Source organism: Ranitomeya variabilis, chromosome 4 (genome assembly GCF_051348905.1).
Source record: "Ranitomeya variabilis isolate aRanVar5 chromosome 4, aRanVar5.hap1, whole genome shotgun sequence".
NCBI lineage: Eukaryota > Metazoa > Chordata > Amphibia > Anura > Dendrobatidae > Ranitomeya > Ranitomeya variabilis.
The window spans coordinates 714,827,964-714,851,322 of NC_135235.1; the positions used below are offsets into that span (position 1 = coordinate 714,827,964).

Here is a 23,359-nt window from a genome sequence, read left to right on the forward strand (position 1 = left end):
TGACAGGGGTGAGAGAATCCACAGGCTATCTTCGCTCTAGGAGCAACCTCTCATACAACCGTCCCCTGTAGGGACAGGAAAATCACTGGAGGGTGGAGGTGGGAGGGTCCTTTTAACCTCTCTATGATCCTGTCCCGCTATAGGTCAAAGGAAGGACATCCTCCATCCATCCATTGTGCTGTCCTGAGGGGCGTAATGGAAAAAATGTCTTCCCGACTCCACATACGGCAATCAGACTAGTTCCCTGGATCAACGCCCTATCAAGGAATCTAGTGTATATACCCTGTAACATTATACTTTTCAAGAAAGGTATCCAGTCCCCTCTTAAATTTAAGTAACGAATCACTCATTACAACATCATACGGCAGAGAGTTCCATAGTCTCACTGCTCTTACAGTAAAGAACCCGCATCCGTAATTATGCTTAAACCTTCTTTCCTCCAGACGTAGAGGATGCCCCCTTGTCCCTGTCTCAGGTCTACAAGTAAAAAGGTCATCAGAAAGGTCTTTGTACTGTCCCCTCATATATTTATACATTAAAATAAGATCACCCTTTAGACTTCATTTTTCCAAACTAAATAACCCCAAGTGTAATAACCTATCTTGGTATTGCAGACCCCCCAGTCCTCTAATAACTGAACTTGGTAGCATGGTGGGTGCTGAACTTGGGAGCGTCGTAGATGCTGCTGGCCGCAGGGATGATGAAGTTGGCTGCGTGGTGGCTCTGTGAACTGGAGGCGGTGGTGGTGGAGGATAGTTCGTCACTCTGGGAGTTTGAAAGTAGATGTTCGGCTGCTGGTAATATCTTCTGGCCTGTTGATTGTAACTTTGTGACTGCTGCAGCTGCAGCAATGCTTGGCTGTAAGCAGCCTGGCAGGCCTGCATGACGTTGATCTGGAATTGAGGCGTAAAGTTTTCTGACACTTCCCGCTATATTGAAGGAAAAAAAAAAAAAAAATGTCACGCCGGTCTCTCAAGGTCGGCTTCCAGGCGATCAAGGCGTTTGCTGACATCCTGTATAAGTGTGTTCACATGGGTAAATCCACTCTTCAGTCTATCACCAAGCACCTTAATCCCATCCTGGAAGACCGAGCGTAAGTGCATAAACTCGGGCATGAGTTACCTCTCCCAGGCCCTCTGCTGCTGATGAGAAGACCCAACAAAAGCAGCGGCAGAGGGCTGGGAGAAGGGAAAACCGGATGGATCGGCGGCTGCCTCTTCCTCAGCCTGTTAGGCCTGACAGGTTGCTACATCGCTGGTGGATGATTGGGATTGTGCTTGTTCATTGGCCGGTCGATGAGGGTCCACTCCAACAGAGAACAATCCAGGTTGTGTGGTGAAAAAAAACAAAAAAAACACATTAGTAAAACACCAAAAAAAGGTTAAATAGTAAGACAAAACAAAAGATACTCACATTCGGGTAGCAAGCGCAGGCATCAGAAAAGCAAGGTTCCGATGGTATTTGTATTTGCCGAGTATCCTTTGAGCAGCACCACTTTTAACCTGGTTCTCCTGTCTCATGTCCTTGTTGAAGAGATCCTTCATCGAGCGCCAACGCACTCTTATTCTCTTCACTGTGGTGGGGAAAAAAAAGGAAAAAAATAATTGTAAAACAATGCACCTACATTTACAGTAATAGGGAATCTCCACATACCTTCACTAGAAGAGCTGCACACCAGGTATATGGCAGTTCTCTGAGCACAGGACCTGTGATGAGGTCACAGAAGGGGAGGAGTCAGGGGTCACATGATCAGGGGCCTCAGTGTATGCAGGACTCTGCTGTGCTGGTTGTCATGGTGCTGGATGAGGGGAAGTTTGTGTTTGGGTCAGGAGGGGTTTACAGTGTGGATGTAGCAGAGCCGTGTGTGTACGAGGTGTACGGAGCGGAGCCGCATTTGTACAAGGTGTATGGAGCGGAGTCGTGTGTGTACGGATGTACGAGGTGTACAGAAGTCATTGAGCTGTAGGTTGGATTGCTGCTAAAGGGAAAAAAAATCTCTTTAATTCTTCTTTGTTAGCGAGTGTGAACGAGCTGAGTGTGACCGGAGCGTGAGTGCGAACTGAAGTAAGTGTGTGTCTTGTGATTTAGTGACTTTGGATTCAGGGAGTTTACAAGGGAGGAATTACTGAATTGCTTTTTGCATTTTATTAATATTCTAAATTTCTTTTTAACGTTTCTGTCTGGTGGAATCCCCATTAGGAAATGTGCTCCACTATTGTTAATGCCATCCAGTGCACATCTGGCCACATGTATGCAGTCCTTGATCAGCCAGTCGAGGGTGCATACTGCTGTGCGAGATGTGAGCATGTTGTGCATTTGGAAGCCCGGATTCTGAATCTAAATGTGCAGCTGGCAACACTGAGATCCATAGACAATATGGAGAGGAGTCTGCTGCTCACTGAGTTCAATGAGACAGATGAGGGGGGATGGTAGGATGGAGCTGCAGGACAGTGTGGCAGTTAGCTGGGTGAGAGAAGGCCGGGTAGAGGAAAGAGTGCCAGGGAGGCTAGTCCTGATCTGTACACCCCAATACGTTTGCCAAGTTGGCAGATGAGGGCGGTCCCCCTACAGGGGTAGCACTACTGCAGCCAGGCATGTCCTCTGAAAGCCGGAGGAGTGACTGCTCCAGTAAGGAGGGAAATAGGAGAGCAGGGCAGGCCAGACAGGTGCTGGTAGTGGGGGACTCAGTTATTAGAGGAGCAGATAGGGCAATCTGTCACAAAGACAGGGATCGTCGAACGGTGTGCTGCCTACCTGGCGCTCGAGTCTAACACATCGCTAATCGGGTGGACCGATTACTGGGAGGGGCTGGTGAGGACCCAGTGGTCATGGTGCACATTGGCACAAATGACAAAGTTAGAGGTGGGTGGAAGGTCATTAAAGCAAGGACCTCCAAGGTGGTATTCTCAGAAATACTGACTGTACCACGTGCCACGCCAGAGGCAAAGGGAAATTAAGGAGATAAATAAGTGACTCAGGAATTAGTGTAGGAAGGAGGGGTTTGGGTTCCTGGAGAACTGGGCCAACTTCTTAGTTAGCTACAGGTTCTATGCTAGGGATGGGCTCAGTAGCGTAGCTACCAGGGGGGCAGAGGGGACCATCGCCCCAAGCTCGGTGCTCAGAGGGGGCCCACCTGGAGCTACACTACTGTAACTGCACGCGCCAATACAATTACATTCTGCGGCAGAGCAGGGAGAATCTTTCTCCCTGCTCTGCCACTATGGGGCCCCTGAGCAGGCAGTGAGGGGCCCGTTGCCAGCAGTGGGCCTCCCACCCATCACCGCTAGGTCAGCTGTTTTGGCATTTAGCCAATACAGCTGACCGCATTGATGAGGGAAGGAGCGCTACGCTCCTTCTGCCATCATCTCCCTGTCAGCATCTGACATCGCCGACCTTGACAGCGGGCGCGATGATGTCACTACCCGGCGCCCACTGTCAGAAGAGCGGGAGCTCGGAGCACCGCAGGAACAAGGAGGAAGAGGTTAGTATACAGTTTTTTTATTGGGGCTGCCTTATTCTACAGGGTCTGCCTATGGGGGTGATCTTTATGCTACTGGGTCTGCCCATGGGGGTGCTGCCTTATACTACAGGGTCTGCCTATGGGTTTCTACCTTTTACTACAGGGTCTGCCTATGGGGTGCTGCCTTATACTACAGAGTCTGCCTATGGGGTGCTGCCTTTGACTACAGTTTCTGCCTATGGGGTGCTGCCTTTGACTACAGGGTCTGCATATGGGGTGTGTTATGATCCCAGTGGCAAGGATCGCAGGTCTGACAAGCTAAATACTAAAGGACAACTAGCTCTGGGGAAGTGGTAACTAGATTGACCGCAACCTGATCCTATCCGCACACAACTAAAGGTAGCCGTGGAACGTTACCTAAAAAATTCCTAGACGTCTCATCACGGCCTGAGAAACTGACTATTCCTAGAGGGAAAGAAAGTCCTTGCTTGCCTCAGTGAAATGACCCCAAAGATATAGAATAGCCCCCCCCAAATATTAACGGTTAGTTAAGGGGAAAGCACAAACGCAGAGATGAAATTAGATTTAGCAAATGAGGCCCACTAATACTAGAAAGCAGAAAATAGGAAGGGGACTGTGCGGTCAATACAAAACCCTATTCAAAATATCCACGCAGAGATTGCTCGAGCCCCTCGCACCAACTAACGGTGCGGGGGAAGCAACTCTGTACCCCAGAGCTTACCAGAAAAAAGGAAATCACATATTAGCAAGCTGGACTAGACTCATCATACACAGAAATCATATTGCAGGCAGATGAGCAAAAAATATTCAAACAGAACTTAGCTTCTCCTGAAGAGGCAGAAAACAAGATGATCAAGAGCAATCAGAATAGCACTGAATACATTGACAGCCGGCGACAAGTGGAAGTGAAGCAGAGCTAAATAGGAGCCTCCCTGGTGGATAACGAGGCAGCTGATCCTGCCAGACCCGCAGGATAATAAACCAAACCACCAGGGGGAGCCAAAAAACCAAAGTCACCCAATACCATCTGTGACCACAAGAGGGAGCCTGAAAACGGAGTTCACAACAGTACCCCCCCCCTTGAGGAGGGGTCACCGAACCCTCAACAAAACCCCCAGGGCGATCAGGGTGAGCCACAAGGAAGGCACGAACCAAATCGGCCGCATGAACATCAGAGGCGACAACTCAGGAATTATCCTCCTGACCATAGCCTTTCCACTTAACCAAATACTGAAGCCTCCATCTAGAAATACGAAAGTCCAAGATCTTCTCCACCACGTATTCCAATTCTCCCTCAACCAGCACAGGGGCAGGAGGCTCAACTGAAGGAACCACAGGCACCACATACCTCCGCAACAACGACCGATGGAACACATTATGAATAGCAAACGATGCCGGGAGGTCCAAACGAAAAGACACAGGGTTAAGGACTTCCAAAATCTTATAAGGACCGATGAAGCGAGGCTTGAATTTAGGAGAGGAGACCTTCATAGGAACATACCGAGAAGACAGCCACACCAAATCCCCAACACGAAGTCGGGGACCCACACCGCGGCGGCGGCTGGCAAAGCGCTGAGCCTTCTTCTGTGACAACTTCAGATTGTCCACCACATGGTTCCAAATCTGCTGCAACCTATCCACCACAGAATCCACCCCAGGACAGTCAGAAGATTCAACCTGACCCGAGGAAAAACGAGGATGGAAACCAGAATTGCAGAAAAAAGGCGAAACCAAGGTAGCAGAACTCGCCCGATTATTAAGGGCAAACTCGGCCAATGGCAAAAAAGTCACCCAATCATCCTGATCAGCAGAAACAAAACAACTCAAATAAGTTTCCAACGTCTGATTAGTTTGCTCGGTTTGGCCATTAGTCTGAGGATGGAAGGCCGACGAAAAAGACAAATCAATGCCCATCTTAGCACAAAAAGTTCGCCAAAACCTGGACACAAACTGGGATCCTCTATCAGACAATATTTTCAGGAATGCCGTGCAAGCGAACCACATTCTGAAAAAATAGAGGAACCAAATCGGAGGAGGAAGGCAACTTAGGCAAGGGCACCAAATGGACCATCTTGGAAAAACGATCACACACCACCCAGATAACAGACATTTTCTGAGATACTGGAAGATCCGAAATAAAATCCATGGAAATGTGCGTCCAAGGCCTTTTCGGGACAGGCAAAGGCAAAAGCAAACCGCTGGCACGAGAACAGCAAGGCTTAGCTCGAGCACAAATCCCACAAGACTGCACAAAGGAACGCACATCCCGCGACAAGGAAGGCCACCAGAAGGACCTAGCCACCAAATCTCTGGTACCAAAAATCCCAGGATGACCCGCCAACACCGAAGAATGAACCTCGGAAATAACTCTGCTGGTCCATCTATCCGGGACAAACAGTCTCTCTGGTGGACAACGGTCAGGTCTATCCGCCTGAAATTTCTGCAGCACTCGTCGCAAATCTGGAGAAATGGCAGACAAAATCACTCCCTCTCTGAGAATACCAGCCGGCTCAGAAACTCCCGGAGAGTCAGGCACAAAGCTCCTAGAAAGTGCATCAGCTTTCACCTTCGAACCAGGCAGGTATGAGACCACGAAGTTGAAACGGGAGAAAAACAACGACCAACGAGCCAGTCTAGGATTCAGGCGCTTGGCAGATTCGAGGTAAATCAGATTTTTGTGATCAGTCAGGACCACCACACGATGTTTAGCTCCTTCGAGCCAATGTCGCCACTCCTCAAATGCCCACTTCATAGCCAACAACTCCCGATTACCAACATCATAATTTCGCTCGGCAGGCGAAAATTTTCTAGAAAAGAAAGCACATGGCTTCATCACAGAGCCATCAGAGCTTCTCTGCGACAAAACAGCCCCTGCTCCAATCTCAGAAGCATCAACCTCAACCTGGAAGGGGAGAGAGACATCTGGCTGACATAAGACTGGAGCTGAAGAAAACCGGTGCTTCAGCTCCCGAAAGGCCTCCACGGCCGCAGGAGACCAATTAGTCACATCAGAACCCTTCTTGGTCAAATCCGTCAAAGGTTTAACCACGCTAGAAAAATTAGCGATGAAACGACGGTAAAAATTAGCAAAACCCAAGAACTTCTGAAGACTCTTAACAGACGTGGGCTGAGTCCAGTCATGAATAGCCTGGACCTTGACTGGGTCCATCTCCACAGTAGAAGGAGAAAAAATAAAACCCAAAAAGGAGACCTTCTGTACTCCGAAGAGGCATTTTGAGCCCTTCACAAATAAAGCATTAGCACACAGGACCTGAAACACCATCCTGACCTGCTTCACATGGGACTCCCAATCATCAGAAAAGACCAAAATGTCATCCAGGTAAACAATCATAAATTTATTCAGATATTCTCGGAAAATGTCATGCATGAAGGACTGAAACACAGAAGGAGCATTAGAGTCCAAAAGGCATCACCAAGTACTCAAAATGGCCTTCGGGCGTATTAAATGCTGTTTTCCATTCATCTCCCTGCTTAATGCGCACAAGGTTATACGCACCACGGAGATCTATCTTGGTGAACCAACTGGCACCCTTAATCCGAGCAAACAAATCAGACAATAGTGGCAAAGGATACTGAAATTGACTGTGATTTTATTCAGAAGACGATAATCTATATAAGGTCTCAAAGAACCGTCCTTCTTGGCCACAAAAAAGAATCCTGCACCAAGAGGGGAAGAGGATGGGCGAATATGTCCCTTCTCCAAAGACTCCTTTATATAACTCCGCATCGCGGCATGTTCTGGTATAGACAAATTAAAAAGTCGTCCCTTAGGGAATTTACTACCAGGAATTAAATTTATAGCACAGTCACAATCCCTATGAGGGGGCAGGGCACTGGACCTGGGCTCATCAAATACATCCTGGTAGTCAAACAAAAACTCAGGGACCTCAGAAGGAATGGAAGAAGCAATAGACACCAACGGAGTATCGCCATGAATTCCCTGACAACCCCAACTTGACACAGACATAGCTTTCCAATCTAAAACTGGATTATGAGCCTGCAGCCATGGCAGACCCAAAACAACAACATCATGCAAATTATGCAGAACAAGAAAGCGAATCACCTCCTGATGTACGGGAGTCATGCACATGGTCATTTGCGTCCAATACTGAGGCTTATTCTCAGCCAATGGCGTAGCATCAATTCCCCTCAGAGGAATAGGAAATTCCAAAGGCTCCAGGACAAAACCACAGCGCCTGGCAAACGACAAATCCGTCAGATTCAGGGCAGCACCTGAATCCACAAAAGCCATAACCGAGTAGGATGACAAAGAAAAAATCAAAGTAACAGACAAAATAAATTTAGGCTGTATAATACCAGGTTTAGCGATCTTTTTTAAGCGTTTAGAGCATGCTGAGATAACATGAGTAGAATCACCACAGTAAAAGCACAACCCATTTTGACGTCTATGACTTTGTCGCTCAATTCTGGTCAGAGTTCGATCACATTGCATAGACTCAGGTCTCTGTTCAGAAAATACCGCCAAAGGATGAGCAGATTTGCGCTCCCGCAAACGCCGATCAACCTGAATGGCTAAAGCCATAGAATCACTCAGACTTGTAGGGGTGGGAAACCCCACCATAACATTCTTAATGGCTTCAGAAAGACCTTCTCTGAAATTTGCAGCCAGGGCACACTCATTCCATTGAGTAAGCACTGACCATTTCCGAAATTTTTGACAATACACCTCTGCTTCATCCTGACCTTGAGAGAGGACCAGCAACGCTTTTTCTGCCTGATTCTCAAGATTAGGCTCCTCATAAAGCAGTCCAAGAGCCAGAAAAAATGCATCTACATTAAGCAATGCAGGATCTCCTGGCGCCAGAGAGAAAGCCCAATCCTGAGGGTCGCCACGCAACAAGGAGATAACAATTTTAACTTGCTGAGCGGGATCACCAGAGGAACGAGGTCTCAGAGATAGAAATAACTTACAATTATTCTTAAAATTCAGAAACCTAGATATATCTCCAGAAAACAACTCAGGAATGGGTATCTTTGGTTCTGACATAGGGCTATGAGTAACAAAATCCTGAATACTTTGCACCCGTGCAGTAAGATGATCCACACCAGAAGTCAGAGTCTGAATATTCATGTCTGCAGCTGAGCTCAAAACCACCCAGAGTTCAAGGGGATGAAAGAAGCTGAACAGACTGCAGCAAAAGAAAAGAGGGAGGAGAAAAAAAAAAATGTACTCAGGTCTTCTTTTAATCCCACTTCTGCGATGCATAAAACACTTCTTGGCCTGCTATACTGTTATGATCCTTAGTGGTTGAGGATCACAAATTACTCCAGCAAGGAAACTAACAAAGGACAAGCTCTAGGGAGGTGGAAAACTGGACTGACCGCAAATCTGAACCTATCCAAACACACTAGAGGTAGCCGGTGAACGTGCCTAAAATTCCTAGACGTCTCGAGCCAGCCTGAGGAACTAACTACCCCTAGAGAGAAAGAAAGACCTCTCTTGCCTCCACAGAAATAATCCCCAAAGATATAGAAGCCCCCAACAGATAATAACGGTTAGGTAAGAGGAAGGCACATACACAGGGGTGAAAGCAGATTCAGCAAATGAGGCCCACTAATACTAGATAGCAGAAAATAGAACAGGGATCTATGCGGTCAGTAAAAAACCCTTACAAAATATCCACACTGAGATTTCAAGAACCCCCGCACCAACTAACGGTGTGGGGGGAGAAACTCAGTCCCCTAGAGCAACCAGCAAGCACAGAAATCACATTTTAGCAAGCTGGACAAAAAACATGATGAACGCTGATAATCAGAAAATGAACAAACAAGAACTTAGCTTGTCTTGGAGAGACTGGGAGCAAGGTAGTCACAAGGAATCTGAAGAGCACTGAATACATTGGTAGCAGGCAAGGAACTGAGTATCCAGCTGAGTTAAATAGGAAACCAACCAAGGATAACGAACCAGCTGATGCAGCCAACCTGCAGAAAGACAACACTACACAGTACCGCTTGTGACCACTAGAGGGAGCCCAAAAATAGAGTTCACAACAATCCTCTACGTCTGGAGGAAAGAAGGTTTAAGCATAATAACAGACGCGGATTCTTTCCTGTAAGAGCAGTGAGACTATGGAACTCTCTGCCGTATGATGTTGTAATGAGTGATTCATTACTTAAATTTAAGAGGGGACTGGATACCTTTCTTGAAAAGTATAATGTTACAGGTTATATAGACTGGATTCCTTGATAGGGCGTTGATCCAGGGAACTAGTCTGATTGCCGTATGTGGAGTCGGCAAGGAATTTTTTTCCCCAAGGTGGAGCTTACTCTTTGCCACATGGGTTATTTTTTTTGCCTTCCTCTGGATCAACATGTTAGGGCAGGTTAGGTTAGGCTATGGGTTGAACTAGATGGACTTAAAGTCTTCCTTCAATCTTAATAACTATGTTACTATGTTAGGGTGAGGTGTATTATCCTCTCCACCATCTTGTCTCTGTCCATATCCATCTTTGATGGGTAATTCTGAAAAATGATTTTAAATGAAGGATCTTCACTCAGAGGATCCGATATTGTAGAAACCTGAATGAAAAGATAAGCAAATGTAACATAATAAAAATCCAGTGTAATAATACAATTACTGGAGATAATAAGGGAAACATATGAGGAGATTTATTATTTTACAATATTTAGTGTAAAATAAAGCCAGGCTGAATCAAAGAATGCGGAAACGTCTGAACAAAAGGATGACAGTCATAAAAATGATGTAGGAAGACTGACTTGAGTTTGGAAGCGTTTCACTGCAACTCAATTAAGGACTATAGGTCACATCTGAAAATCATAATAGGCAAAATGGACGTAATATGAGAACTGTTATGATCCCAATGGTAGAGGATCTCAGGGTTTTCAGCAAAGTCTGCAAACATAAAAAACCAGCTCATAGGGAGGTGGTAACTGAGCTGACCGCATACCTGATCCTAGCCCACAACTATTAGCAGCCGGGGAACGTACCTACGTTGGTTCTAGACGTCTCGCGCCAGCCGGAGAACTAACTAACCCTTTCAGAGAAAATCAGACCTCACTTGCCTCAAGAGAAAGGTACCCCGAAGTAAATACAAGCCCCCAACAAATAATAACGGTGAGGTAAGAAGAAAGGACAAACGTAAGTATGAACTAGATTCAGCAAAGAGAGGCCCACTATATAATAGCAGAAATATAGTAAGCGGACTTATGCGGTCAGTGAAAAACCCTACAAAAATATCCACGCTGAATATCAAAGAACCCCCGCACCGACTAACGGTGTGGGGGGAGAATATCAGCCCCCTTAGAGCTTCCAGCAAAATCAGGAATCACATTATGAACAAGCTGGACAAAAAACAGAACAATACAAATAAACAAAAATAAGAAAGCAGGACTTAGCTTATCTTGCAAAAATCAGGACCAGTAGACAGGAGCAACCAGACAAGGACTGATTACATTGATGCCAGGCAATGGACTAAGAATCCAGGAAGTTTAAATAGGAACACCCAGGGTCTAACGAACCAGGTGACTACCAACCTGGGGAAAGACAATCCAAGTGCCATACCGCTAGTGACCACAAGAGGGAGCCAAAAAGTATAGTTCACAACAGAGAACACTGTCGAGCAAAGAAGTTTAACTTTAAATCGCCTGGCATGTGGTGGTCAATGATGAAGTCAGTTTGTCACCTTTAGCTCTACCTCCGAACTTTTTTCATACATGTCGGTAACAACTCAGGAGTCTAAGCATTTACTACAAGTTATTAGGAGACACAATTCATATTTCCAGATGACATCCATTGGTACGACAGCTGGACTTGAAGCAGGATTTATGTTGACTTTTAACCCCTTCACCCCAAGGGTGGTTTGCACGTTAATGACCGGGCCAATTTTTACAATTCTGACCACTGTCCCTTTATGAGGTTATAACTCTGGAACGCTTCAACGGATCCCAGTGATTCTGACACTGTTTTCTCGTGACATATTGTACTTCATGATAGTGGTAAAAATTCTGTGATAGTACCTGCGTTTAATTGTGAAAAAAACGGAAATTTGGTGAAAATTTTGAAAATTTCGCAATTTTCCAACTTTGAATTTTTATGCAATTAAATCACAGATATGTCACACAAAATACTTAATAAGTAACATTTCCCACATGTCTACTTTACATCAGCACAATTTTGGAACCAAATTTTTTTTTGTTAGGGAGTTATAAGGGTTAAAAGTTGATCAGCAATTTCTCATTTTTACAACACCATTTTTTTTTAGGGACCACATCTCATTTGAAGTCATTTTGAGGGGTCTATATGATAGAAAATACCCAAGTGTGACACCATTCTAAAAACTGCACCCCTCAAGGTGCTCAAAACCATATTCAAGAAGTTTATTAACCCTTCTGGTGCTTCACAGGAATTTTTGGAATGTTTAAATAAAAATGAACATTTAACTTTTTTTCACAAAAAATTTACTTCAGCTCCAATTTGTTTTATTTTACCAAGGGTAACAGGAGAAAATGGACCCCAAAAGTTGTTGTACAATTTGTCCTGAGTACGCCGATACCCCATATGTGGGGGTAAACCACGGTTTGGGCGCATGACAGAGCTCGGAAGCGAAGGAGCGCCATTTGACTTTTCAATGTAAAATTGACTGGAATTGAGATGGGACGCCATGTTGCGTTTGGGGAGCCCCTGATGTGCCTAAACATTGAAACCCCCCACAAGTGACACCATTTTGGAAAGTAGACCCCCTAAGGAACTTATCTAGAGGTGTGGTGAGCACTTTGACCCACCAAGTGCTTCACAGAAGTTTATAATGCAGAACCGTAAAAATAAAAAATCATATTTTTTCACAAAAATTATCTTTTCACCCCCAATTTTTTATTTTCCCAAGGGTAAGAGAAGAAATTGGACCCCAAAAGTTGTTGTCCAATTTGTCCTGAGTGCGCTGATACCCCATATGTGGGGGGAACCACCGTTTGGACGCATGGAAGGGCTCGGAAGGGAAGGAGCGCCATTTGGAATGCAGACTTAGATGGAATGGTCTGCAGGCGTCACATTGCGTTTGCAGAGCCCCTAATGTACCTAAACAGTAGAAGCCCCGCACAAGTGACCCCATTTTGGAAACTAGACCCCCCAAGGAACTTATCTAGATGTGTTGTAAGAACTTTGAACCCCCAAGTGTTTCACTACAGTTTATAACGCAGAGCTGTGAAAATAAAAAATCTTTGTTTTTCCCACAAAAATTATTTTTTAGCCCCCAGTTTTGTATTTTCCCAGGGGTAACAGGAGAAATTGGACCCCAAAGGTTGTTGTCCTATTTGTCCTGAGTACGCTGATACCCCATATGTTGGGGTAAACCCCTGTTTGGGCACACGGGAGAGCTCGGAAGGGAAGGAGCACTGTTTTACTTTTTCAACGCAGAATTGGCTGGAATTGAGATCGAACGCCATGTCGCGTTTGGAGAGCCCCTGATGTGCCGAAACAGTGGAAACCCCCCAATTATAACTGAAACCCTAATCCAAACACACCCCTAACCCTAATCCCAACAGTAACCCTAACCACACCTCTAACCCTGACACACCCCTAACCCTAATCCCAACCCTATTCCCAACCGTAAATGTAATCTAAACCCTAACCCTAACTTTAGCCCCAACCCTAACCCTAACTTTAGCCCCAACCCTAACTGTAGCCTTAACCCTAGCCCCAACCCTAACCCTAACCCTAGCCCTAATGGGAAAATGGAAATAAATACATTTTTTTTATTTTTCCCTAACTAAGGCGGTGATGAAGGGGGGTTTGATTTACTTTTATAGCGAGTTTTTTAGCGGATTTTTATGATTGGCAGCCGTCACACACTGAAAGACGCTTTTTATTGCAAAAAATATTTTTTGCGTTACCACATTTTGAGAGCTATAAATTTTCCATATTTTGGTCCACAGAGTCATGTGAGGTCTTGTTTTTTGCGGGACGAGTTGACGTTTTTATTTGTAACATTTTTGGGCACGTCATATTTTTTGATCGCTTTTTATTCCGATTTTTGTGAGGCAGAATGACCAAAAACCAGCTATTCATGAATTTCTTGTGGGGGAGGCGTTTATACCGTTCCGCGTTTGGTAAAATTGATAAAGCAGTTTTATTCTTCGGGTCAGTACGATAACAGCGATACCTCATTTATATTATTTTTTTATGTTTTGGCGCTTTTATACGATAAAAACTATTTTATGGAAAAAATAATTATTTTTGCATCGCTTTATTCTCAGGACTATAACTTTTTTATTTTTTTGTATGGCGGCTCGTTATTTGCGGGACAAGATGACGCTTTCAGCGGTACCATGGTTATTTATATCTGTCTTTTTGATCGCGTGTTATTCCACTTTTTGTTCGGCGGTATGATAATAAAGCGTTGTTTTTTGCCTCTTTTTTTTTTTTTTCCTTACGGTGTTAACTGAAGGGGTTAACTAGTGGGCCAGTTTTATAGGTCGGGTCGTTACGGACGCGGCGATACTAAATATGTGTAATTTTATTTTTTTATTATTATTATTTAGATAAAGAAATGTATTTATGGGAATAATATATATATATTTTTTTTCATTATTTTGGAATATTTTTTTTTATTTTTTTTTTACACATTTGGAAAATTTTTTTTTTACTTTTTTACTTTGCCCCAGGGGGGGACAATACAGATCGGTGATCTGCCAGTTTGCATAGCACTCTGACAGATCACCGATCTGCGAGAAGTGCAGGCTGCTTCACAGTGCCTGCTCTGAGCAGGCTTCTGTGAAGCCACCTCCCTCCCTGCAGGACCCGGATCCGCGGCCATCTTGGATCCGGGTCTGGAGCAGGCAGGGAGGGAGGTAAGACCCTCGCAGCAACGCGATCACATCGCATTGCTGCGGGGGGCTCAGGGAAGCCCGCAGGGAGCCCCCTCCCTGCGCGATCCTTCCCTGCACCGCCGGCACATTGCGATCATGTTTGATCGCGGTGTGCCGGGGGTTAATGTGCCGGGAGCGGTCCGTGACCGCTCCTGGCACATAGTGCCGGATGTCAGCTGCGACACCCGGCCGCGATCGGCTGCGCTCCCCCCGTGAGCGCCGCCGATCGCGCTGGACGTACTATCCCATCCGTGGTCATGGGGGCCCACCCCACCTCGACGGGATAGTACGTCCGATGTCAGAAAGGGGTTAAAGTCCAGGGACAAATATATCACAAAATAGGTCTGATGCTTCCTGTAGCAAATCAAGACTCAATATTTTTACAAATTTGCTGTTTGGTAGATGAACAGATGCAAGCTGATCGACCTTGTGAAGTTATACCTGAGACAAAAAGACATTGTTTTGAATTTGCACAGATTTTTCCATCAACACAATCAGTTAGTAAACCTTTATAAAACAGCCTTAGAAAGAATGCCAAGTGCGGAATATCAGGGTGTAATAAGAGCAGACAAGACACAAAAGGAGATTTACTTCTCCCGGTGTTAATGAAGCAGCTATTGTAATGGTTGGACGGGACTTTCTAAGCCGAGATATAATTATTCAGCGACGAAGTGAAAATATTCAGCATATTACAGAATCACATAGATCATATAATGCTCTGCAATATCCGATAATATTGTGGAATGGCCAAGATGGCGATCACTATAATCTAACAGACTGATCCCAACACTGCGAGGCCGACCAATAAACCAACCAATAACAAATATCGGCTATGGACTTCTACGCCTACCAAATAATGATCAGACAACAATGGAGGCAACTTTCTCATCAATGTATAGTAGATCTGTATGCCAAGGTGGAAAGCGAGCGTCTTCTGTACATATGACTGAAGCAAGAAATATTCAGAGTGGATGAATACAGTAATTTAAGAAATGCTATTGCCAATTATGGCAACGTGGTGGACATTGGGGGAATGGTTATTTTACCGACTACATTAACAGGAAGTCCCAGACATAAGCACGAATACGCTCAGGACGCCATGACACATGTTCGGATATACAGCCTTCCAGATTTGCTTATTACAGTTACGTGTAATCCAACTTGGCCAGAGATAAGGGAAGAGCTTCTGAATGGTCAGTGCCCCTCTAATCAACAGGATTTAAAGGGACCCTGTCAGCTGGATTGTGCATAGTAACCTACATACAGGCGACATTATACTGATTACATTGATACCTTGGTTGATGAAATCCATCTTGTGGTTGTTGTTTAATCTTTATTTGCAATTTTCAGTTAATGAGATTCTCGTGGTTCGGGGCGGCCTGTGAGCGGGGCTCTACGTGGTGCTCTGCTTACATATTCATACTGATGGCTTCTGACAGGTCACTGATCCCTCGCTGACCTGCCCCCTATTTTACATACTGAATATCATATGTTTTAAAAAAAATAAACTCATATTCAGCAGGCAGGTTCCAGTGGGGGCGACGGTGCCTGCGCCATAGCATGTTCACATCTATAATGTCCTTTTAATTATTATATTTGACGATATAAACTTATTCAGAAAAAAAAATCCCAAAATTGCGCCGGCCGCACCTGTGCAGCAGCATCTATGGTGATCTGATGGATGTTACCACTCAGGTGCTGACCGTGCCATTTTGTTAGAGGGAAAAAAAAATTACTCCTCCAAGATAGCACCGGCGGTGCCTGTGCAGTAACATCTATAAGATCGCAAATAGATGCCACTGCACAGGCGCGGCTGGGGCCATTTTGAGAGAGATTTTTATTTTTTTTTAATAAGTTTATATCACCAAATAAAAAACTTAAATGAGTATTGTAGATGTGATCGTGCTATGGCACAGTAGTTGCCACTGGCACCTACCTGCTGAATGTGAGATTATTTTTCTTCAAAAGACATTATATTCAGTGTGTAAAATAGGGGGCAGGTCAGTGAGGGATCAGGGATCAGGTACAGGGACCTTACAACTAAGTAGCAGAAAACACACTGATTACTCAAGTTGCTAAGGTACCTCCCAATAATGGAGGGTGCCTTAAATATCAAAAGTCTCTGTCATGGAACATGAAGGAAGGGCTAAGTGCAACATAAAGGGATAAGGGAAAGGGAACCAAAAGGTAGGTAAGAAGGGGAGTGAAGACCCCTAGACAGATCTAACGTCACCCTGTCTGCCCTATTGTCTCTACATAGGTTCCGCACCTATCGCCGAGCAGGATACCTAATCGTTGCCTGATCCTGGCGATAAGTCCTTCAACGGAATGGACAGGATAGCGCTAGTCACTCCCCACTACTGCTAAAGACAGCTAGGATACACAAAACAAGGGGAAACTTAGCTTGAGTAGACGCAGAGAGAAACATCGTCGTCCTTCAAACTCCAAAGAGGACGCTAGGTGACTGCTGCAGCTCCAGGCCTCAACAGGGACGTGCAAATAGAAAATATCACCCGCACTTGGAAGCAGCAAGTATATCACACTCAGGTCCAGGTGTGGCCACTAGCACCGGGGAGGTGGCCACTAGTCTGCTAAGCAAACTACTGAGATCTTCTGCAGTGGATGCAGTGTAACGGTCTGCGGCCTCTGACACATCCGGCTATTGGCTGGGGATGTTTGCAGAAGTGCAGGTGCTGCCCCTGTGATAGGCCGGAGCGCGCCCGGAGCACACTGCCAGGAGACCTGCGCCACACAACCGACAAGAAGTCATCTCCGCGTCCATCCTGACAATGGAGAAGATTGTTTCACTGCGAACAATGCAGAGGAAAGAGCGGCTCCACCACCTAACAACAGAACTATAGATGGAGGCGCACGGCTCAGTCAGCACTAGGACTGCCCGGAATCCAGCGCTCTGGAAACTCCCGTCTGTAATATCACTGAGGGATCAGGGGAGAGAAAGTATCACAGACTTGGAAGGTAATTGGGGCTAATGTACCGTGGGGCACAAGAAAGTGACCGAGGCCCGAGATCCGCACCTCCAGAGATCTGCAGGATCCAGTCACTTATGGGGGAATTGTACTTACTGCAGGAGACTTCTGCCAAACGTTACCTGATCTTAAAGGGCAACTCCAGCAGACGAGCTGAATGGCTGCACTGTGCGCACAGGACCTGTGATGAGGTCACAGGAGGGGAGGAGTCAGGGGGTCACATGATCGGGGCCTCAGTGTATGCAGGACTCTGCTGTGCTGGTTGTCATGGTGCTGGATGAGGGGAAGTTTATGTGTGGGGTCAGGAGGGGTTTACAGTGTGGATGTAGCAGAGCCGTGTGTGTACGGAGCGGAGCTGCGTGTGCATGGAGCGGAGCCGTGTGTATGAGGTGTACGGAGCGGAGCCGTGTGTGTGAGGTGTACGGAGCAGAGCCGTGTGTGTGAGGTGTACGGAGCGGAGCCGTGTGTGTGAGGTGTACGGAGCGGAGCCGTGTGTGTGAGGTGTACGGAGCGGAGCCGTGTGTGTGAGGTGGACGGAGCGGAGCCGTGTGTGTGAGGTGTACGGAGCAGAGCCGTGTGTGTGAGGTGTACGGAGCAGAGCCGTGTGTGTGAGGTGTGCGGAGCCGTGTGTGAGGTGGACGGAGCGGAGCCGTGTGTGTGAGGTGGACGGAGCGGAGCCGTGTGTGTGAGGTGGACGGAGCGGAGCCGTGTGTGTGAGGTGGACGGAGCGGAGCCGTGTGTGTGAGGTGGACGGAGCGGAGCCGTGTGTGTGAGGTGGACGGAGCGGAGCCGTGTGTGTGAGGTGGACGGAGCGGAGCCGTGTGTGTGAGGTGGACGGAGCGGAGCCGTGTGTGTGAGGTGGACGGAGCGGAGCCGTGTGTGTGAGGTGGACGGAGCGGAGCCGTGTGTGTGAGGTGGACGGAGCGGAGCCGTGTGTGTGAGGTGGACGGAGCGGAGCCGTGTGTGTGAGGTGGACGGAGCGGAGCCGTGTGTGTGAGGTGGACGGAGCGGAGCCGTGTGTGTGAGGTGGACGGAGCGGAGCCGTGTGTGTGAGGTGGACGGAGCGGAGCCGTGTGTGTGAGGTGGACGGAGCGGAGCCGTGTGTGTGAGGTGGACGGAGCGGAGCCGTGTGTGTGAGGTGGACGGAGCGGAGCCGTGTGTGTGAGGTGGACGGAGCAGAGCCGTGTGTGTGAGGTGTACGGAGCAGAGCCGTGTGTGTGGTGGACGGAGCGGAGCCGTGTGTGTGAGGTGGACGGAGCGGAGCCGTGTGTGTGAGGTGGACGGAGCGGAGCCGTGTGTGTGAGGTGGACGGAGCGGAGCCGTGTGTGTGAGGTGGACGGAGCGGAGCCGTGTGTGTGAGGTGGACGGAGCGGAGCCGTGTGTTTGAGGTGGACGGAGCGGAGCCGTGTGTGTGAGGTGGACGGAGCGGAGCCGTGTGTGTGAGGTGGACGGAGCGGAGCCGTGTGTGTGAGGTGGACGGAGCGGAGCCGTGTGTGTGAGGTGGACGGAGCGGAGCCGTGTGTGTGAGGTGGACGGAGCGGAGCCGTGTGTGTGAGGTGGACGGAGCGGAGCCGTGTGTGTGAGGTGGACGGAGCGGAGCCGTGTGTGTGAGGTGGACGGAGCGGAGCCGTGTGTGTGAGGTGGACGGAGCGGAGCCGTGTGTGTGAGGTGGACGGAGCGGAGCCGTGTGTGTGAGGTGGACGGAGCGGAGCCGTGTGTGTGAGGTGGACGGAGCGGAGCCGTGTGTGTGAGGTGGACGGAGCGGAGCCGTGTGTGTGAGGTGGACGGAGCGGAGCCGTGTGTGTGAGGTGGACGGAGCGGAGCCGTGTGTGTGAGGTGGACGGAGCGGAGCCGTGTGTGTGAGGTGGACGGAGCGGAGCCGTGTGTGTGAGGTGGACGGAGCGGAGCCGTGTGTGTGAGGTGGACGGAGCGGAGCCGTGTGTGTGAGGTGGACGGAGCGGAGCCGTGTGTGTGAGGTGGACGGAGCGGAGCCGTGTGTGTGAGGTGGACGGAGCGGAGCCGTGTGTGTGAGGTGGACGGAGCGGAGCCGTGTGTGTGAGGTGGACGGAGCGGAGCCGTGTGTATGTGAGGTGTACGGAGAGGAGCCGTGTGTATGTGAGGTGTACGGAGAGGACAGTATATAACACGTGAACATGGTGACGTTTCAGTGTAATGACCTTTCTCAGACACTCGCTGGATGGGGGCGCTGTGGGCAGGAATATCTTATAGGACGCTGCACAATTTATAAGGTAATTTCTGGAGAATGAGGCAGGAGATCTCGCTGCTGCGGAGGGAAGAATCACTGTTTGGTTTTTGGATTTTACATTTGCCTGGAATAATGTGCAGCTGCCAGAACAGCGACCCCCAAAGTGACCCCATTACAGATCCACAGTCCTCAGCGAATCCATCTGGGTGTGAGGGGCATTTTCTTCCCACCATTACGTCATAGATCTTTATATTTCTGGGTCATGGAAAAATTATTTTTTTCCACTAAAATGTTTTAGATCTAAATTTTTCAATTTCACAGAATAAAATGGAGCCACAATTTATACGGAAATTTCTCCCAAACCTGAGGCCAGAAATGGCTGCACACGGCCGGGCTCCAGTGGGGAGAGTCACTGTTTTGCTTTTGGAGCAGTAATTTGGCAGTCCTCACTTGTGGGGGCCAATTACAAAGCCCCCGAGGTGTGTGAAGACATACAACCCCCTAAAGTGACCCCATTTCGGACGCTGTACCCACCAGGGAAGTCATCTCAGGGTGTAATGGGCATTTTTATCCCACCGGTGTCACTGATTTCTTTACCAGTTGGCTGTGAAGATAATATTACATTTGTTCTGAGGCGCAGCTCAGGGGGAAACATCTGAGTGGGCTCCTACCCAGGTGTCACGGTGGTACCTCACCTGCCCTCTCAGCGCCTCCCTACTCACTATGGTCACCACACGGCTTCTCAGCATGTTGCTTCCATTCGGCCTTATGGCAGGATTGGCCGGTCTCTACAGGAATATAACCCTGCTGTGTCCTTCAGAGATTAGGTTCCCCAGCCTATCCCCTGCCGGCAGGTCCTATATTAGGCAGCTCCACCCACCGCTCTGCTGACTGTTAGTTCCTAGGCAGTTCATTCTGCTTGTGTCCAGTTGGGGGTTCCTGTTGTTCCTCACACTTGTGTCTCTGACCCCTGATCAGCTGCTCCAGTCCTGGGGACTACCCTGGAGTAGTACCTGGTGTCTACCTGCTGTCCAGCCTGTCCTCTCCACCAGTAGCTGTAGTGAAGACCTGGTGGACACCTAGTTACACCCCTCCAGGGTAAGCCTGGCCCGTAGTGCAGGGGGTCCACATCCACCAGTGTTGCACCAAGTAATTGTGCACATGTCCCAAATTTTGAAGCACAGAGCAGCAAATTTTGTCCACACTCCAATCCACGCACATTTACCACTTCTTTCTGCCCTGACAGGAGGAGTTGTCAGAGGGGCGCTGGTAATGAGGGAAGTTCAGCAGACCCCTGAGACTGCAGGGCGTAGACCCAAATTCTGGACTGTCCGGTATATCCGGGACAGTTGGGACCAGAGACGAGCAGGAGGTGGATTCAGGGGTCTCTGGTCCCGCACGTGGGACCTGGGGATTATTGATTGTTCCTTCATTCACAGTCGGAGCCTCCAGAACTTTCTCATCTTTATGTAGCGTCACTATACGACATCCGGCTTTGTTGTGTCTGTACGGCCGTGTTCACACGGTGCAGAAAATAGGTATTAAGCTTACCGTTAATTATGTTTCCAGGAGTCCATCCTGACAGCACTATGGAGGACGTCCTCCTCCCCCTTGCTGGGACAGGAAACACACGAGAGTTCAAAAGGTCCAGTCCCACCCCCATTCCTCAGTGTTGTAACAAGAACCGCCTCAAGGGAGATGCAAAAAAATAATATTTAATGGTAAAGAACATAACACCATATATCAGGAACATATTACATCATATGTTTAGGAAATGCTACAGACATGTCAGGTTCATATTACAAAGGCATAGCTATATTAACAGGGAGGGAATTACCCGTGCTGTCAGGATGGACTCCTGGAAACATAATTAACGGTAAGCTTAATACCTATTTTCCAGGACGTCATCCTGACAGCACTATGGAGAGTACCAAAGCACCTCCTCAGGGTGGGATTACCGCTTGGAGAACTTTTCTCCCGAATGCACTATGCTGACCGGACAAAACATCAAGTTTATAATGTTTGCAGAAGGTATTCACACTAGCCCATGTAGCGGCCTTACAAATCTGCTCTAGAGAGGCGCCTGCCCTCTCAGCCCAAGACGTAGCCATCCCTCTAGTAGAGTGTGCATGAAGACCTTTTGGAGGAGAGATGCCCTCCGACTGATAGGCCTCAGAGATCACAGACGTGATCCATCGAGCAATGGAGGCCTTAGAGGCCTTCTTTCCCTTATTTTTACCCCCAAACAAAATAAACAGGTTTGGATCGATTCGCCATGGGTTGGTGGCTGATAGGTAGTCGATGACCGCCTGTCTGACATCTAAGGAATGCAGAGCTTCCTCTTTAGAATTGGAAGGGTTACAACAAAAGGATGGTAACACTATCTCTTGATTCCTATTTTTTAGAGTTCCTACTTTTGGAACGAACGAGGGATCTAGTTTGAGAACCACACAATCATCTCTAATCTGGAGGTACGGATCCCGTGTGCACAAGGCTTGGATTTCCCCCACCCTCTTAGCCGTGATGATCGCCACTAAGAATGCCGTTTTACGTGTCAGGGCTGAAATGGACATGTTATCTGCCGAGGCGTAATTATTTTTGCAGAGGAAATTCAGGACAAGGTTAAGATCCCAAGGAGGAGATAACTGTCTAATGGTGGGGCGCAATCTTTGGGTGGCTCTGATAAACCTAACTATCCAGGGATGTGTTGCTAGGGGATAGTCTAGAAAGGAGCTTAGTGCGGAGATCTGCACCTTTAAGGTGCTTGGCCTAAGCCCTTTATCGAACCCAGACTGTAGAAAATCCAGAATTCTGGGTAAGTCGGGAGTGCCCGCCGCAGCCTCGGACCTGCCACCCTCCAGACAGAAACGTCTCCAGATCTTCAAATAGATTGCTGACGTGACCGGCTTCCTACTAGCCTTGATAGTGGATATGACCTGGTCAGACAGGCCTCTTGCCCTCAGGATGTTCCTTTCAGGATCCAGGCTGAGAGGTGTAGCTTCTCTGGATCCGGATGGTACACTGGGCCCTGGTGGATTACATCTGGTCTGTGAGGCAGTTCTACTGGACTCTCTATCGCCAGGTCTACCAGAAGAGAGAACCAACTCCTTTTTGGCCAGTAGGGAACTACCAAAATCACTCGAGCCTGTTCTTCTTTGATCTTCCTGAGAACAGCCGGGATTAGTGCTAGAGGAGGGAAAGCATATGAGAGGGGCTCTGTCCAACTCTGACTTAGACCATCTATTCCTTCCGGCAGATCCCGAGGGTTCAGAGAGAAGAACCTTGAGACCTTCGAGTTTCTCCTGTTCGCGAAAAGGTCTATACTGGGAGTGCCCCAACGCCGGCACAGTTCCTGGAAGATGTCCTGGTTGAGCTCCCACTCTGTTGCGAACACTCTTCTCCTGCTCAAGTAATCCGCTATGACGTTCTGGGAGCCCTCCAAGTGGATTGCAGAGATGGAGAGGATCGATTTTTCTGCCCAACGAAATATTCTCCCCGCCAGCTCCTGGAGAAGATGGTGCCTTGGACCTCCTTGGTGTTTTAGGAAGGAAACAGCTGTCACGTTGTCGGACAATATCCTTACATGACGATTCTCCAGCATGCGCCGATTCCTTCTTAGGGCTTCCCAGACAGCATACAGCTCTCGGAAGTTGGACGAGTTGCCGGCTACATCTGGAGGCCATTGTCCCTGGAGAATCCTTCCTTCTAGGTGAGCTCCCCAGCCCCAGGCGCTGGCATCTGTGGTAACTACCACGTGAGGGTCGGTAGTCCATAGTACCCCGATTCTTAGATTCTTTGGGTCTGTCCACCAAAGGAGCG

The 23,359-nt window shown here is 47.9% G+C and overlaps 1 protein-coding gene across 1 annotated transcript in view; it reads right to left on the reverse strand.

Annotated features, from left to right (window-relative positions):
- The window catches only part of LOC143769330 (uncharacterized), a 42,985-nt gene extending 22,678 nt beyond the window's left edge, over nt 1–20,307 (reverse strand). Inside the window, exon 1 of the mRNA XM_077257816.1 lies at nt 20,236–20,307. Within this exon, the coding sequence (XP_077113931.1) occupies nt 20,236–20,289 (54 nt within the window). The 5' untranslated portion in view covers nt 20,290–20,307. The remainder of the gene's footprint in view (nt 1–20,235) is intronic.
- Nucleotides 20,308–23,359: the final 3,052 nt, after the last annotated feature.